At 44.1% G+C, this 12,250-nt stretch overlaps 1 protein-coding gene across 4 annotated transcripts in view; it reads right to left on the reverse strand.

Annotated features, from left to right (window-relative positions):
- Nucleotides 1-206: 206 nt before the first annotated feature.
- LOC147605201 (protein tesmin/TSO1-like CXC 5) overlaps nucleotides 207-12,250 on the reverse strand; it is a 38,794-nt gene continuing 26,750 nt past the window's right edge. For all 4 annotated transcript variants that reach the window (XM_086793992.1, XM_086793991.1, XM_086793994.1 and 1 more), the window contains 5 exons: nucleotides 1,870-2,229; nucleotides 1,669-1,766; nucleotides 1,490-1,584; nucleotides 978-1,409; nucleotides 207-861 (listed from right to left, as the gene is read on the reverse strand). In XM_086793992.1, the coding sequence (XP_086650118.1) occupies nucleotides 575-861; nucleotides 978-1,409; nucleotides 1,490-1,584; nucleotides 1,669-1,766; nucleotides 1,870-2,229 (1,272 nt within the window). In that variant the 3' untranslated portion in view covers nucleotides 207-574. The remainder of the gene's footprint in view (nucleotides 862-977; nucleotides 1,410-1,489; nucleotides 1,585-1,668; nucleotides 1,767-1,869; nucleotides 2,230-12,250) is intronic.

The following is a 12,250-nucleotide window of genomic DNA, read 5'->3' on the forward strand; positions in this document are numbered from 1 at the left end:
CTATGTTTGTCAGATCTTGTCCCTTGCAACAAACCAGAGTTACATCTTCCATGGAGTTGTTTGGACCACCAACATCAGCACCTCTTTCCTGTTGAGATAATATGCCTCGGTCCTTCAATTCTCGATAATAGCTGTTACTAGAAGTACACGTGATACCAAAAATTATGTTACTTAAAAACGAAAAATGAGAACTACCTATCCCAAACTGCTAAAGCCACAATATCCATGAGTAAGGTGCAAGTCATCAAACGTCTTTCTTACAAAGACTTACAGAAGTGGTGGTCCGTAGTGTGGTGTTTGTGTGGAAAAGCTTCAAAATGTTTGAGAGTGTTGCCACCACCATCAAGGGACCCAAGATATAATGCAGAGAACCAGAAGGGAATTTAATGTAAAGGGAAGAGATTGAAGACGTTGGAGAGTCATTACAATCAGGATAGTTTCCCGAAGACCGTCCAAGAACTTACCTCTTCCCCACCTTCCCACATCAACTATAGAGTAAGTGACACACCTGGGCAGTGTCCTGGAGACTGCAGGGTAACAAACAATTGGTAGCTAAATCAACTGTATCCAGTTGTTATTGCAAGGCTGTTGTACTCGAAGAGACTGGTACTGCACTCTGCACTGACACCACGGGAGCAGGAGATGGAACTATCGCCCCAGTAACATAAACTGCAGAACTCACTGTGGGGAAACCATTTGGCATGGAAAAGCTTGAAGTACTGACAGGCCTTGTTACTATTGGTTGGGCAGCAACCATGACAGGCTGGGGAACTCCAAGACTGCTAGGTCCCGGTTGCGGCTGCTGCATGTGTGGCGTGGCCGGCAGTTCTACCTTGGCAGCCTTTGTCGAAAACTGTGTAGCTGTTCAACCACATCATGTGCAGAAAGCATTATTTCCAAACGCCAAGAGCTTCTTCATGTATGAAGATACCTCTACTATTACCAACTCTAAAGTTTTGAAAAGTAGAGAAGAATACCTCTCTTGTTACCGACAGAGACGATCCGTCGCAAACAATCACGAAACTCGGAGAGGATTGCTTTTTCTTGTTCTGCATGCATGTGCGTTAAAAGGGATGACTTTTGCATGGGAAAGCCACCAGTGTTTGACCCTGACGGAGATGGAGGTGCAGTAAAGAGGCTGTCTTGCTCATCACACATCAGTGCTAGAGTTCCAGGAGACATGGGTCTTGGTTTGGGCCCATCTGCACCACATTCAGACTCTGTGACATCCATGTTTGTGTTTGAAGCTTCTGCTGCCAAATTTTTCTCTCCTGCTGCTTCCTCTGCAGAGTCTCGAGAATGGTTCTTGGTTTCATCATGATTCTTTGCAGCAGAAACCACACCATCCTTCAAAACTGCTGAAGTGCCGTTCTCTGTCGATGCCCCATCTGGAGCTTTAAGCTCTGATTCTGTTAAAGCATCAGAATTTTTCAGTAAGCTTCATACAAACTGGCTTTGCATATACAAACCAACACACACAAAACATTACCGGCACACACTCTTGCAGCTTCTGCAGACACAATAACCAAAAGCTTGCAAAGCTCTCGAACTGCATCTGGCTGGACTACTCCCATTAACAACGAGCTGTATCAAATTCATTTATATCATTAGCAACTACTCTAAACATGAACAAATCCATCCATGTAACTGCCATAGGGGGAAACAAACCTGTAGGAAACCTTCGATGTTGGTACAGTGGGCACAGTCCCAGGCATTCCTGATGTGTATGCATTCAATGGTGCACTACCCATCTTCATATTAGGAGGCTGCATGGAACAAAAGGTATAAGCAAGATATAGCTTGATCCTGACGAAAAGCTGTAACTACATCACTCTCAAAGTATCAGAAGCAGAGTGAATGCATATGCACCTGCGAAACATGGGGCAGTCTATGCAAAGGAGCTTGTTCCTTCAGCCCTTGTCCAACAAAAACTAGGTCATGTGTTCTCCTCTTCTTTGACAATGCTAAAGGGGAAGTGTAGGCCAGGCTCCCTGCCCCTAGAGACATCGCAGGATAAAGTGTATAGTTTAGATTTGTTGCCATGTCTCCGTGATATAAGGCCCGTCTCTCCTTGCTATTTTCATAATTTTTGCAGTCAATGCATTTGCAATTATCCGAGCAAAGGATGTTTGCCTGGAAGCACTCGCAGTATTTTTTTAAGCAACCTGACTTCTTGCAATGGCAACCTTTATTGTGCCTTCCTACAAAGGGCAACTCCCCTGCTTCATCCTTCAAGAGTCATGACAAGTAGCTGTGAGAAAATAGCTTCACAAAGCACAACAAGATTAAAAACACTTCAAATTGCCCAAAAAACTTTAAAAAAAGGATTGAAAAGATCATTATCAATGATAATACAATATGCATGAGTACTGTAGTCGGAGATGCATACAGCATCTCCTGTATGGTGCCATACGTCAAAGCTTGATGAAGCTGCCAAGGTCATTTATGATAACTATGTTTCATTTCTATTTGGTCGATATGGATGCCTCTAGTCCGGTGTATAACAAAGGCTGTCACACTAGGTTACCAGTTAGGGTTAGGGTTCTGTAGATGAATCAGCCCATGTTGTGAACCTAAATCTAAAAAGGTTCAAGAGAGGCTATTAGTGTGAGGAACAGCACCCAAAGCCGGCAACAATAGGATGCCCCCCATTAATGACAAGCACAAATTAAGGCAACTAATAAAACTAGCACCCATTAGTTGGACTACTAATTAAAAAAACACAAATTAAGGCAACTAATAAAAATAGGGTCCCTCTCTCCCCATTTAACACAATTTCCAAAATCTTTTGGAGTAGCCAGCCAAGGGAGACGGGATCGAGGATCAGCCATGCAGAGCAGTAAATTCAACCCGAACAGCAGCAATAAATGGAAATGGGTCCATATCTTCCAATGTGCAATTCAATGTATTATGTAGCGAACAGTGGGGCTATAGCATGCAACCAGTATGATGGTGTAACACACAGCAAGGCCGCCTTTACACCTTTATGTTGGAGTGAGCATAAGCAATCCATTGTAATCTTTATACAAGGAGATAAGAGCTGTAGAAAGAGAAGCTGGAGAGTCCACACCAGATTGGGTCCCAACTACCCACTCAAGGGCCCCCTCCCGCAAGCAAGAGTATTTGCTTTATTACTTTGGAGAACTTTACAATGTAGACTTTACCAAAGAAACTGACTTGATGACGGTTGATTGTGGAATGCCAAACGCAAGAACGAGGTAGACCAAACGTTGGCTGAACTATCAAGTGGTCTGAGAACAATTAAAAGCCACGTCAAGAACCAGAGTCGGCTTGTTAATAAGCTCGCGGCATGTTGAACTAAGCCCACGAATGCTGAAAATGACATTTATGCCATCGCTTTTCACATGTGCAGCTGTGGTGCTTTATGTGCTGGCTCTGACAAGCCTCTCCCGTTGAAATATCAAGCTCAACTAGTGCTACGGACACCACCTATGCAATAGCTTCTGCACTTGCAAGGGGTTCCAGATCAATGGCTGCCAAAGACGCTCCTCTGAGGCTACCGGAGCTAGCTGCCTAAGGACCAGCCTCAGGTGATCCCAAGTTCGGAGTAAACTGGCTGCAAATCTATCCTCAAAAGCTGGGCTAAGTCCGCAGGGCCCCATCTCTTTGAAGATCCATCTGGTACTCTACGGCCAAGGGCCCCCTAGACTCGGGATGCAAGCTGAAATCCGGGCCAAGAGGAAGTCCTTCCAAGGCTCACCACCGGGAAGGAGTCCTCTAACAATCACCTTGCCTAGCAAGGCACAGCTCTAAATAGCAGGGTCAATGATGCCTAAGCCCCCTCTACATCGTGGCTGAACGATCACTCTCAACGCTACCTTGGTCCTAGCGAGCCTCCCGTCACTATCGACCCACAAAAAGTTCTGGATCAACCGATGTACCTGACCAATACATGCTCGGGAGAAGGCCCAACAAGAAGTAATGTGCCACATGGTGGCAAGATGGACCTGGTTCGCCGCCACCACTCTACCAACTAGGGAGAGCCTCGCAGAATACAAAAGCTTCTTCAGAATGCTCAAAAGAAGAGGAGCGAGCTGCTGCTCCGAAGAGATATCGATCCCACCTCACATCCAAGATAGCGAACTGGAGTCCCTCGAGATCCACTGAAAAGCCTCAACTGGGCACTAAGTCAAGGCAGATGCAAAACCTACACAGAAACCACAGGACTTGTGCCAGCTGATCTGCGCTTCTCATGCGCAATAGAAGATCTTGATCGCCTCAACGAATCTTTGGAGATTCCCCATATATCTTGATAGGTAAGCTGTTGTGTCATCAGCAAACTCGGAGTCCAACAGCTCCTAATGAGTACGGAGGGGGAGATGCAATCCTTGGAGCCCCGTCTCCTGAGCTGAGAGAAAATTGCTCATGGCCTCAGTGACGAATAGAAAAAGGTAAGGTGCCAAAGGACAGCCCTGCTCAATGGAGCGAAAAAGGGGGAATCTATCGCCACGGGCTCCCTGAATGAGAACATGACTGTGAGAGGCTTAGTAAAGTCCTGAAACACCACGAATCCACTCCACGGGGAACCCCATCCGGCTCATCGTGCCCGATCCCAAGAAGGGTGATGGGTCTCCACTATCGGATCTCCAATCTGTCACCACCCTCCTTAGGAATCAAGTGTATCAAACCCTCTGAAAGCCGCTCTGGCATGGCACCTGTGGTCATAATCTCATTGAAGGTAGCTCGAAGGCCACCTTCCATGAGGTCCCAATGGCAAAGAAAGAAAGAAACTAGAAGCATGTCCGTGGGCATTTGCCCCTAGGAAGAGCCTTCAATGCCTTCGCCAGCTCCTCCATAGTGAAGGGAGTCAATAAGAAGGACCGAAGAGCGGAGGTAACCACCTCTCTCATTGGCCGCTAGACCCTCTCACGCGCGTCCATCACCGGTGGGGATAATGGGGCACCCGTGAGAAGAGATCGAAAAAATCAGTGGGGAGGCGATGGCTCTCACATGGGGGGGTCAGAAACAATAACTTCACCATGGCTACGCAACCTGCGAATACCATCTCTCCTCTTGTGGGGAGCGGATACCTCAAAGAAGTCCCCTGTGACTCTATCACCGGCCTAAGTCCAAAAGGAAGCTCTGGCATGGTACCTATACTCCACCCTCCTCTCCTCGATGGATCTAATCTCCGTATAGGCGGCAACCTCTCAATCCAAGGGCTATCAGGGGAAATCTCCTAAAGCCGTTGAAGATAAGCAAGACTCCTCCCCAGACTCCTCTCCTGCTCACGAAATCCCTCCAATCTACTCTCAGCTGCCTCTTGTAAAAAGCTGATGATCTCACCAAGGCCCCCATCGAAGGTGCATGCGGCAAATCTTGAAATAAAATCAAGTCCCACCCATATTTGCTATATTCTATTGCACATCTCGAGGTTCTGTATAAGGCTTTCCGGAATCCTAGAGCTCGCGTGCCTGTCTTGCCTCCAGGGGTCCTCTAAGGACAGAATAATCGGAGCATGATCCGAAAAAGTAATGCCCGCCAAGATGCCAATCATGCCCCCACGGCCACAAGCCCACTCATCCACATAAACTTGTCAAGTCGAGAGAGGTTGGACCCGAACCATCGACTAGAGGGTGCAGCATCTTTAAATCCCGTGAGGAGAGGCTACGTGCTGGTGAGGCAGCTATGGACCATCCCGTATAATGAAAGCGATCCTCTCTGGGCTTGCACCAGAGTCTGCTACTGGAGAAGAAGGTACAGGGGTAGGGACAGCTCCTGGTGTCAAAGGTGTATAATTTGGTGTAGAAAGGCGCACCATCAACGAAGATGGATAAACGTTCTCAGAATAGGTGAAATATTCATGAAAAATGATGCTACACTAGGGAAGAATAGCGCCCAGATAAGGATGACGTCTGAGTATAAAATAGTAATGATCCAGATCTTGTGCAGAAGTACGAACACCGATCAGCCACACATCGAACTCTCTGAGCTGAGAAGTCGGTGTGGCTATCTGAACACAGTAATGAGTGAGCTGTAAAGAGGGGGGCACACTCACTAGAACAGGGGCAGAGACCGGTGGAGAAACACGGGTAGGAGAGGGCACTATGGACTGTGAGGGTGTATCCTGTAAATAACTGAATTCATAGGTTTTCTCTGCCATAAGCCGTCAAAGAAGAGGGTAATGTGTGTCCACGTGGTCTCGGAGGTGCTCTTAAACCCGTAAAAAGTGATATTGGCCCCTAATGAGTGGAGAGCACGCAAAAGAATGAAGTGACGGGTTTCCGATATTCTAATGCTCCACATTATGTGAGATTTTAATGCCCAAGAAAATGGAAAAATCACACCTAAAGAAGATTTCCATAAATAATATTGTTGTTGTAGGAGAAGCACCAAGGAGATGGTGGTCGGCAATCATACATAAATCTGCAACAACGGGAAGCGGCTGGTCCAAGCAAAGGTACTAGACAGTAGGAAGCACACGTCCAAGAGGCTGAGGCGGCCGGACTGGAGCCATGGAGAAGGGAGGCGGCTGGTGCACTTTGAAATCGTGTGCAAGCGAAGGCTGAAAACCGCACGAATATGTGGCAGTTGGCGTCGGTTCGTGAGGGAGCCCGTAAAGGTGTGGTTTTTTCTTTTGTTTTTTTTTTTTTTTGCTTGAATACGTGACACTTAGAACCTTAGACCCAACCTTTGAGAGTGGGTATTATGTGTGTTTGTTTTTTTTTTGTTTGCTTTGATACCACTGTAAAGCTTTTACAGCTTTATTAACATGATTAAGACTTAATTAATGAACATAAGGTAAATACTGCAAGAAAAGATTGAGTGATTACATTGAGACGAGCGCCTTTCTTAAATAGAGACTGAAAAGGTACAACTGAAGAGGCACATCCCTATGAAGGGGTGTGGCTCTTGAATCAATGGTTACGTCCTTAGGACTTAAGGGTGTGTCTTTAATGAATAGACATGTTCTTTGATAGTGACCCATGTGCAAGGATGTGACCCTTCACACGTGTCGTTACAGTTAATTAGAGATTAAGAAGTAATTAGGGAGAGATTAACAGAGTTAGTCACAATCGTGACATGAGTAGCATAGTTGAAGCAACCTAAAACTTCAATGTTTTCTCCATTGACACCTATCGCAAAAGAATTTCCTTTAGGGATGACTGCAGATTGGCCCAATGATATCCAAGTGTCTATTGTCACAAGGTTATGGCTTGCTCGAGGACTAATCAATGCGCATTTGCGCTTAACATTATTTCCCACCACAGAGAAATCTAACCATAACATGATAGAATCCTCAAGCGGATCCATGAAAGTTTCAGTTTGGATTTCGACTTCAGTTCCCATTTCGGTTTCATATTCCCATTCATTTTCATCCTCTTCATGGCTCTCAGCTTTTTCAAAAAAGCCCAATGTGTACAATGGCACACTCGGTCCTTTGACAACTTTAACTGAGGTCTATTTGAAAACCTCCGAATCCTTACAGTCCTATTCTGTCACTCCTAATATCTTGGTATAACTCATGGTTAGCCTTTAAAGGTGCGAGGGTTAAAGCTATGCTAGCCTCACCACGAGAGAAAAGCTGTTACCAGCCTGGACATTTCCCAATATGAAAGGGATCTGGTGGACTCCAGGATGTCTAAATATTTGGAAAGTACAAGCTTTGGGAATGGGAGATTATCCCAGAATACAAAGGACCACACTCCTGAAATTTAGGAGAGTTGCTATTTTTGACCCAACTCCGATGGAAATTATGTTCACGTCATTACATCTGGAATTGAGAAGATACCAAGAGTTGGCAAAGTGCCTCTGACAAAATGTCTACTAGTTGGGATATTTTTAGAGGTAATGATTATGGGAGAATCAATCTCTTAGATTGGGACATGTGGCAAGAAAGTGGATCAAAGTGAGACAAGTGGCCTCACACTTGTCAGAAAGTGGATCAAAGTGACACAAGTGGCCTCACACTTGTCACTCCAGCTATTGTGTGGCTCTCCACTTCTAATCATAGCCTTCTCGTTCCATTTTCACTCATGTGAGCCCCAAATCTATAAATTGGAGCCCTCTCTCTTCAATAAGAGAGGCTCTCTTGTTGCACACTAGCCTCTACCACCGTTACAGGCTGCCCTAATGATGGCTACTCTCTTTCTCTCTCTCTTGAAGGTTGCCCATGAAGAATACCGACTGTTGGGGACTCTTTTGGAGACTTCCATCGCGAAGAAATACTGAAGGCAAGGGTATTTAATCATTTATTATGATTTCTAGCCATTGTACTTGTTGTACCAACCCTTATACCTGTTGTACCAGCTACTATACTGGCTATATCAGACCTTGTACTTGATGTACCTGCTATACCAACCACTATACCAGCTGTACCTGCTGTACTATTGTACCAACTAAATGGAGAGCTAAGCCTATTGTACCAGCTCTATTGCACGGAGACACGGAGGTATATGGATTATATTGTTGGCTCGGTATTTCTACAGCAGCCTGTGTTCCGGCTTGGTAGCCTCGTGTTGGGCTGTGTTATGGCATTTGTAGATAGATAATCCGGCATCTCCCGTGGAGAGAGTAATGCCCTCAAAGCTTGTACATGATATTATTATCCTTGGGTAATAAAATACTCCAAGGAGAAGATCGGCCCATTCCGGCCTCTATGTGGTGTCACATATGCAAGCTCCATTTTCAGCATTTGTGGATGTTTTGTCCAGCTTTTATGTTTTATGCAAAGTGATGATGGATATGTGTTAAGGTTGTGGCCATGTTTAAATGTTTTAATATGCATTGATGGTATCAACAAGTGTGTCAAAGGCCCTAGTCCCCCGGGCACCCGCCACGAGTTACAAGAGCACTCCTCGAAATAAATGAGAGACTACTTTAACTTCGTAAGGGATTCATTGAATTCCTCAGGTGCTTTTTCAACTGCATCATTCGTGTAATCTTCCTCTGATGACTCTTCTTGGCTTAATGAGTTTATTTCCATAGAGAGTACGTCTTCCTCTTGAAAGGGAAGCGATACTCCTCCGGTTTTTGTATTTTGGATGTTTTTTTAGGTTTGACATTATGAGGTTCAATATCAACCAGTGATCCTGTTTGACACTCAACAGTGATAAGCATGCTCTCCTGAGCTAGCTTTTTGCGTTCCTCATATGTCATGTGATCATGATTGTCACTATGGGATGGTCGTGCGGATTCTAGTTTCTTGATTAGACTGTGAGGTGTACTGAGTGACGAGTCAGAACTTGTTTCGTCCTCACTAAGTGACATACTAGAACTTATTCCATATTCTGACTTTCTTTGGATCCTCAGGTTTTCATTATGTTTGCCCATGCGACGAGAACGAACTTTCTTTCGGGCTTTTGTATCATGTGTCGTACATGTGGGTTTTGTGGTTTGAGGGGTAGCCTTTGAGATGGATACAATTGCATTATGTGTAGCTTCTAGCTCTTTTGGAATTAGGTCCTCCATAGGCTCCTTTCTCTTGTCTTTTAATTCAACCTTGGTTTCGACAATTTATTGGCCCTTGTTTTTCTTTGGTTTAGAAGGTTTTGCATCCTCTTTTGATTTCTGTTTGAAAACATGCTCTTCTACCCATTTCGAAGTGTGTTCTTTTGCATTCTTTTTTATTGTTTCTCATGCCTTGGCTTGCAAGCATGTAAGCACATTCAAGGATACCGTAGACAATTGCATGTTTTGTACACTCAAAAAGTTAAGAGTTGTATTTTGTGAGACAGGTCGCATTGAAGCAACTCGCCTTGGATAATCTTGGAATATGTGATCGATGCCACATCGTTCACATATGGATTGCAAAGTTTCAGTGACTATAGGCATGGAGGTATTCCAAACCGTACAATCTGCCACTTTGTGCGATCCATGACAATAGAAACATTGAAGTGTTTGCTTAACTGCTTCCTGAGCACTTTCTACCCTTTGGACTGTTTCTATTTGAGGCAAAGACGGTTGTGGTATTGATATAACTATAGGTGAATCGGGACATTGAGTTGTGTCGTGACCCAAGGTTTTACAACGTATGCAGTACAAAAAGATAAGCCTAGGATACGCGCATTGGAGATTGAGATGGACGTAGTGATGGCAATAAACACAAGACATTTTGCCCATCACTTTGAGAGGCATTACGGATGTTTGGTTTTAAGGGAGGTTATCCTCTCTCTAACAGTTTGATTCAATGCTTTGAAGCAAGGCTGTGTAGAATTCAGGGAATGACAATTCCGAAATCAATTTTTCATTAGCCTTAGACTTCACTGGGTTTAGATGAGAACCATCACATATCGTGATTATCCTCCATCATGTTGTCATCTAAACGAATAGCTTCTTTACAACATTGATTGTTAACCCATTCCTAGGGTTAACAAGAACTATCACCATTATCTTACATCAAGGATTCAAGGTTGATACACCAAAGGATCATACATTCAAAGCAATAGTTTCGAAATCTACAACTTAGACGGGTATCCGTAATGGTGTGACAGAGTATTTATAGTGATTCCCGCTTCAAGAGCGTGTGGTAGCATGTAGGATGAAGTCCCAAGTGATGTACTTCATGAATATATTATGAGAGTAATCATTGTAATAGCATTAGGCCTCTTATGAGCCTAAAGTGTCGACCGACCACAGTTTAAGTGAGTGTGAACACTTATGGCCATGTATATAAGTGAATTTCTCTCATAATACAATATACTCTCCCATTGTGCAATAGAGTCTTGCTCTTGCTAATCTCTCTCTAATGCATGCTAGTAAGTGTGTGTGAGTGATGTGAGGTGAGAAGAGGAACAAGTACCCGTAGTGCAACGCGGCAGTGTGACAATGCTCTCAAGAGACAACGGTGAAATTGCTTCTCAAGGAGTTATTAGATGCTCCACACGTATGCAGGTACAACCAGCCAAGTGCTATTCAGATTTTGCAGCAGGTACATCAGGTGCTATACTTACAGATTCAGTACATGGGCAGCAAGTACAGGCTAGTTCAGAGCAGGCAGGTACAGTTTTCAGCAATGAACTGTGTTGTTGTAGGCAAACTCTACAAGTGGAAGATACTTCTCCCATGCAGTCTTTTGATCTGCCACATAACACTTCAACAAATCCAACACGGCTGAATTTGCAACTTCACTTTGGCCATCCGTTTAGGGATGATAAGCTGATAAAAACTCAAGTTTAGTGCCCATGTTATCAAATAAAGCCCTCCAGAAGAGGCTCGTAGTCCTGGGATCTCTATCCCCAACAATGGACTTAGGTATACCATGATGCTTGAAGATGTTAGCAAGAAAAAGCTTCACCATATGATCAACTTTAATGGTTTTCTTGACGGGCAAGAAGTGAGCTTGCTTGCTAAACTTGTCCACAATGGTCCAAATAGCATCATTCCCATGCTGGGATCTAGGCGAGTCCATAATAAAGTGCATAGTAATACTTTCCCATAGCTGCGAGAGAATAGGCAATGGCTAAAGAAAACCTAGAGGCTTTTGCCTATCAAATTTTACCTTTTAGCAAGTAAGACATGCATGTACATATGCCTCAATGTCTTTACGCATGCTTGGCCAAAAGAAATATCTCTCAATCATGCATGTAGTAGGCATGATAACCAACATAAGGTGGAACGTGACATTCTTCCATAACCTTTGGACACATATCCTTCACTACATATAAGCAATTATCCTTCATAAGATAATCCTCCTTAATCACATAAGAGACATGTGAGTGACCAGCCATCAAATCAGTCCATATATGGCAAAAATCAGCATCCAAATGATACAAATCTCGCATGGTAGATAAGTCCCCATGAGAGACCACTGAAACTGCAGCCACATAAGGCCTCTTGGACAATGCAGCTGCCCCACTACATTCTTCTTTCCCAGAGTATGTACAATCTAAAAATGAAACATGAAAAGAAAGTTTGCCATTCTCATTTGCTTCTCCAAAAGCTTTGTTTGAGATAGAAAGTATCTCAAGCTTTGATGATCTGTCTTGACTACAAATTCAGTCCCAAGAAGATAATGTTTCCATATCTTTAAGGCATGAATTACAGCCAAGAGCTCTTTCTCATAGATATCCATATGAAGCTCGGCATCATGCAATCGACGGCTCTCATATGCAACTGCATGACCTTCTTGATTTAGGACAACCCCTACACAATCGCCACAAGCATCACATTCCACTATGAATGACCTTTGCAAGTCGGAAACAATCAATACGGGTCCACATACGATAGCATTCTTAAGTTGCAAGAAGGCATCCTGCTCCTTTGGGGTCCATTTAAATGTGGCTTTCTT

The sequence above is a fragment of the Cibotium barometz genome, chromosome 60 (genome assembly GCF_041138505.1).
Source record: "Cibotium barometz isolate CiBa-2024 chromosome 60, ASM4113850v1, whole genome shotgun sequence".
NCBI classification, from domain to species: domain Eukaryota; kingdom Viridiplantae; phylum Streptophyta; class Polypodiopsida; order Cyatheales; family Cibotiaceae; genus Cibotium; species Cibotium barometz.